This window comes from Alligator sinensis, unplaced genomic scaffold, assembly GCF_000455745.1.
Source record: "Alligator sinensis unplaced genomic scaffold, ASM45574v1 scaffold1667_1, whole genome shotgun sequence".
Taxonomy (NCBI): domain Eukaryota; kingdom Metazoa; phylum Chordata; order Crocodylia; family Alligatoridae; genus Alligator; species Alligator sinensis.
The window spans coordinates 695,467-701,285 of NW_005842504.1; the positions used below are offsets into that span (position 1 = coordinate 695,467).

At 55.2% G+C, this 5,819-nt stretch overlaps 2 protein-coding genes across 2 annotated transcripts in view; both read left to right on the forward strand.

Annotated features, from left to right (window-relative positions):
• The window catches only part of LOC102378153 (cytochrome P450 2G1-like), a 16,244-nt gene that overhangs the window by 9,690 nt on the left and 735 nt on the right, over positions 1-5,819 (forward strand). Inside the window, exons 7-9 of the mRNA XM_025213067.1 lie at positions 1,984-2,160; positions 2,429-2,570; positions 3,590-3,777. Of these exons, the coding sequence (XP_025068852.1) occupies positions 1,984-2,160; positions 2,429-2,570; positions 3,590-3,777 (507 nt within the window). The remainder of the gene's footprint in view (positions 1-1,983; positions 2,161-2,428; positions 2,571-3,589; positions 3,778-5,819) is intronic.
• Positions 1,996-5,819, forward strand: part of LOC112547873 (putative inactive cytochrome P450 2G1) — a 5,305-nt gene continuing 1,481 nt past the window's right edge. The window contains exons 1-3 of the mRNA XM_025213036.1: positions 1,996-2,171; positions 2,449-2,570; positions 3,590-3,777. Coding sequence (XP_025068821.1) covers positions 2,008-2,171; positions 2,449-2,570; positions 3,590-3,777 — 474 coding nt within the window. The 5' untranslated portion in view covers positions 1,996-2,007. The remainder of the gene's footprint in view (positions 2,172-2,448; positions 2,571-3,589; positions 3,778-5,819) is intronic.

Below are 5,819 nucleotides of genomic sequence, written 5' to 3' on the forward strand. Positions count from 1 at the left end.
TTGGGGAATTGGGTCCAAGTCGGTGCCCCCCTGACAGTGAAGTAGCGCCTCCTGACGTCTAGTCTGAATCTACCCTCTGCCAGCTTGTGACCGTTATTTCTAGTCACTCCTGGTAGTGCTCAGGGGAACAGGGACTCCCCCAATGCCTGCTGATCCCCCCAACCAGTTTGTAACAGGCCACAAAATTCCCCCCTCAGCCTTCTCTTGTGGAGGTTGAACAGGTTCAGGTCCCGTAGCCTCTCCTCGTAGGGCCTGCCCTGCTGCCCGCTGATCATGCGAGTGGCCCTCCTCTGGACCCTCTCCATGCTGTCCACATCCCTCCTGAAGTCCAGTGCCCAGACCTGGAAGCAGTACTCCAACGGTGGCCTGACCAGTGCCACGTAGATAGGGGGGATCACCTCCTTGGACCTGCTTGAGATGCATCTGTGGATGCACGTCAAGGTGTGGTTGGCCTTCCTGAACGCATCCCCACACTGTCGGCCCATCTTCATTTTGGCATCAATAATGACCCCAAGATCCTTTTCTGCCTCTGCACTGACGAGAAGGGAGTTCCCCGGCCTGCAGGTCTGCTGCTGGTTCTTCCTCCCCAGGTGCAGCACCTTGCACTTGTCAGTGTTGAATCCCATCCTGTTCTTACTATGATACTATGTCATAGTATCATAGGAGTGGGTGCACTCCTGTAACCTGTCCAGGTCCCATTGCAGCCTATTCCTCCCTTCTAGCGTGCCCACTTCCCCCCACATCTTAGTGTCATCGGCAAATTTGAACAGGGTGCTTTTTACCCCCTTGTCCAAGTCGCTGATGAAGATGTTGAACAGCACGGGTCCAAGGACTAAGCCCTGGGGGACCCCACTGCCCACAGCCTCCAGGTCAAAAATGACCTGTCCACCACCACTCTCTGGGTGCGGCCCTCCAGCCAATTGGTGACCCATCTGACCACGTAGGTGTCGACGCCACAGTCCCCTAGTTTTTTAATGAGAATGGGGTGAGAGACAGTGTCGAAGGCCTTCCTGAAGTCCAGAAAGACTACGTCCACTGCTACCCCTGCGTCTAAGGATTTTGTGGCCTGGTCATAGAAGGCCACCAGGTTGGTCTGACAGGACCTGCCTCTAAGGAACCCATGTTGGTTGCCCCTAAGCATACTCCCCTGCTGCCCCTCGTGGACATGCGCCAGGATAATGCTCTCAAAAAGCTTACCCAGGATTGAGGTAAGACTACTGGCCTATAGTTTCCTGGGTCCTCCTTTGTCCCTTTTTGAAAATGGGAACCACACTGGCCCTTATCCAGGAAGAGACTGTCATGAAAGCCCCTGGTTTCTCAACCCTTGTGTATTCTGCCTTCTCAGAGAGGCCCCCCATCTTCCTCCACAAAAGTCAGTGAATAAGGGATGGAGGACCTTGCACTGTTACCTTTGAACCTGCACCCGTGCCAGTAGAGCACATCAGGGGATAAAGCCTATATCTTGTGGGCAAAGGCAGCAGACACGCAACACACAGGACATAAAGAACATTTCGAGCAAGTACCTATTCAGAGCAGCAGCCAAGGCTTGAGTCAAACTCAATCGGGAGGTCAAGAACAGATGGGTGCAAGGAAGAGATCCTGCCATGGGTCAAGATCTGGAGATGGGGTACAAATGACAGGACTAGGGATTCTGATAGTCATTTCTAAACTTGACATAGTATCATAGTAGCTAGGGTCAGGAGGGACCTGAACAGATCATCTAGCCTGACCCCCTGCCACAGGCAGCAATGAATGCTGGGTTCACAAGACCCCAGACAGGTGATAGTCCAACCTCCTCTTGAATTTGCCCAAGGTAGGGGTGAGGACCACCTCCCTGGGAAGTTGGTTCCAGAACTTGAGTGTCATTAAACAGACTAAATGGATGATGCCAGTGTTGGTCTTCACTCATGGTGTCCCCTGATCCACCAATGAGAGAAGAGATTTCCAGTCCATTGACCTGGCTCCCTTCTTCCTCATCCCCAGTTCTATGAGATGTTTCCAAGGATCATGCAGTACGTACCTGGCCCACACAATCGGGCTTGTAACCACTACAAGGCCCTACATGATTTCATCCTGGAGAGGGTGAGGATAAATCAGCAGAGCCTGGACCCCAGCTGCCCTCGGGACTTCATTGACTCCTTCCTCATCAGGACGGAAGAGGTAAGCAGGTTGTCACTGATGCCATTACATGTTAGGGTGGGCCTGTGATACTTTTCATGGACACTCACTCAACTGAGCTGTGAAGCAGCAGGCTGGGAACTCAGGGCTAGAGTCACCAACTTGAGCAGACCCAGTAAAACTTCACCTTCGGACACTCACCCAAATCCAGGGCAACAGAGGTGTTCTTTGTTAAGGGGCCAAATCCAGGTGCATACCAGATGTCAGGCAGGTGTTATGTGCTGAGTCCTTTCTATTCCCTCCTTTCCAGGAAAAGCAAAACCCACAGAGTGAATTCAGCACCAGAAACCTGGTGGACACAGCAATCCAGTTATTCTTTGCTGGGACGGAGACAACGAGCTCCACCTTGAGATTCGGACTCCTGTTCTTGGTGAAATACCCAGAGGTCCAAGGTACGGTGGACATGAAATAAACCTGTTGCGCTTATGTGCACCCTGATTTCAGCAGAGACTGCCTGGTCACCAGGGAATTGGAGATCTACACACAGAAGTCCAACTGCACAGACCAGACGCACGGATCTGAGCCTCGCTCCTACCTCCTCTCCCAAGAGGCTCATGAAGGTTGCCAAAGGCTAACAAAGCCACGGGTGATTGGTGCCTCCTGTGTCGGGGGGGCACATGCCCCGCAGCGGACAGGGACAGAACTGGGAAGCAGAAGTGGGACACCCAGAAGTTCCAGTGGCACTTTTCCCGGTGCCCCCAATTCCTGCCCAGTGCTTGCAGGGAGGACGCCAGTGCTCCCGCCTGCTGTCCCTGCCCACTATCTAAGTGGGGAGCACTGGCTCTGAAGGTATACACCAGCACTCTCAGGGGGTGCATGTGCACCTCTGTGCACCCCTTACGCATCGCCACTGAATGAAGCAGTGATTAGCTTTATGTTTCAGTGAGGCTGGAGCTGGTGATGTGACAAACCTGCACAGAGAACAGTTATCCATGGAAAGCAATGGCAGTGGTTAGATGGGGGCGGGATGTCAAGGGTCTCACTCCCAGCTCTGCCCAAGATGCCTTGTGCAGCCCTGGACCAGGCACTGCACATCTCCCTGGCTCAGATGGAAAGAATGTCACTCTCCGCCTTGTGCCTGTAGATAAGAGTGGGCTGGGGGCGTTGAATGTCTCTTGCTGTGGGTCCGTGCTGCATTTGACACAATGGATCCTCGGACCAGGGGCTAGTGACACCATCCAGCTGGGAAGGTGCCTTCTCTCCTAGGAAGACCTGGAAGGCTTAGAAGAGACCGAGAAGGGGGAGAAAAAGGTGGGCACTTCTGGAGGCAGTAGTGGCCACCCAAGATAGGCTGAGGAAGGGTTTTCACTGAGGCTGGGCCTGTCCTTACACAACTGACATTGCTGGGGCATCAGAGCCTGCAGCACAAACACCAGCCCCCCCCACCCCCCTTCCAATCCTGTCTCCGCAGACAAGGTGCGAGAGGAAGTCGACCGCGTCATAGGGCAGACCCACAGCCCAGCCATGAATGACCAAGGCCGGATGCCGTACACCAACGCTGTGATCCACGAGATCCAGAGATTGGCTAACATCCTCCCCATCGGGGTCCCACGCAAAGTGGCCTGCGACACCCACTTCCGGGGGTACCTTCTCCCCAAGGTGCTGCCTCACGGGTTACAGGGAATGTTCCATTCGTGCCTCATAATCTCCTCCAAGAGAGCACTCTGGTCTGGGGTTGGAGGCTGCCTGATATTCAAGAAGGGATGACTACAGACACAGGGACCTCCTTCGATAGCCTGGTCTTTTTGATATGATTAAACACCTGGAGCAGAGCTAGGATCAGAGAAAATGAGATAAATTGTGGGGTTGGAACAAAAGAAATCTCATGAGGTTCAACAAGGACAAGTGCAAAATGCTGCATTTAGGATATGGACCCATGCTCTGGTACAGGCTGGGGGTCATGGGCTGGGCAGCAGCTCTGCAGGAAAGACCTGGGGGTTTGTAGCAGGGCACTGTGTGCGCCTGCCACTTTAAGGGCCTGGAGCTGGCAGCCACCGGGGGCCTGACTGGGAGTTAAGGGCTGCCTATATAAACAGGGCAGTTTGGCTGCTGTAGGCTGGGCAGCAACATCGCCTGGCTGGAGAGCTGCTGAGATCAACCTGGAGGTAAGGGAGGAGCTGTAGGGGATGATAAGGAGGCTTCTGGTCCTGGGCATGACCTAAAACTGCACCCTGCTGGGAGTGGGTGGCCTGGTGGGGCTATCAGTGGCGCGGGAGCCCCCAGGAAATGCCAGGCTAGTTACCACCCCGGTGGAAGGCGGGTCGGGGTGCCTTAACCCCTAGCTCCCACCACGGGGTGGGTAACCCTGTTTGTGAGGGGCCCAGAGGGCAGACCCTGGGAGAGCGTGAGGGGCTAGAGCCCCAACCCGAACAAGAGAGTACCCTTGACTGGCCCATGCTGGGGCCAGGACCAGGAGGGTCAAAAGGGCCAGGGGCCCACCGCGAGGGATGCCCAAAAGCCGGGGGCCTGGGGTCCCGACTGGCCTGGAGGTGGGCCAGGGCTGGTAGCCGAAGGTCCCGGGGGGACCACACCCGAGAGGGGAAAATGGTTTTGGGGGCTAGTAGCCCAAATGAAGGCAGAGAGGCCGTCTGATTGGAGGGATCATAGAGGGGTCCTGTTAGGATGATTCTGGGGCCCAGCGTGGGGGCCGCTGAGGATGTAAACATCAAGATGCCATCTGCGCGGCTTGGGCTGCGGTATTGGGGAGGAAAGGAGCCGCAGAGAGCGTCCCCTGGCATCGGGGCACCAAATGGGAAGCTAGTAGCCCAAATGAAGGCAGAGAGGCCGTCTGATTGGAGGGATCATAGAGGGGTCCTGTTAGGATGATTCTGGGGCCCAGCGTGGGGGCCGCTGAGGATGTAAACATCAAGATGCCATCTGCGCGGCTTGGGCTGCGGTATTGGGGAGGAAAGGAGCCGCAGAGAGCGTCCCCTGGCATCGGGGCACCAAATGGGAAGCCTCCCGCTTGAGTGACATTGATCAGTGAATCAATTAACATCAAGACGTGGCGGGCAAGAAGGTGGGCGGTTGGTGCAAGAACAGGGGCGGGCCACAGAGATCGGCCCTGAGTAGGCTCCCTGTTACAGGGTTAAAGTGGACAAGAAGCTGAAGAGGAGCTAGCAGTGTGCCCATGTTGCCAAGAAGGCTAACAGCACGCTGGGTGCATTAGTAGGAACAGAGTCCATGGGATCAGATTGAGGGACGTCATTCCTCCCCTCTAGTCACAGAGACATAGAAAATGAGGGTTGAAGGGACCTCAGGAGGTCACATCTAGTGCAACCCCCTGCTCAAAGCAGGATCAGCCCCAGCTACATCATCCCAGCCGAGGCGTTGTCTAGACGGGTTTTGTGACCTCCTGAGGTCCCCGCCTGCCCTCATTTTTTATGATTACGTGAAGTGGAGGGGGCCAGTCCTATAACAGTGATCCCACTGGCATGAGTGGGCTCCAAACCATACTGCATTGCAGGGCCTCTTGCTACATTGCCCAAAAGATTTCAGAGGTCTGTCACCAGCGGTAGATTTAACATCCTCTCAGCCTGAGATGTTGGGAAACACTTGACTCTAGGTGGAGACATTGCCCGACAGTTCCCAGCTGCAGGAGACTGTGTCTGCTGGCAGAAGTTCCAACTAGAAAGGGTTCA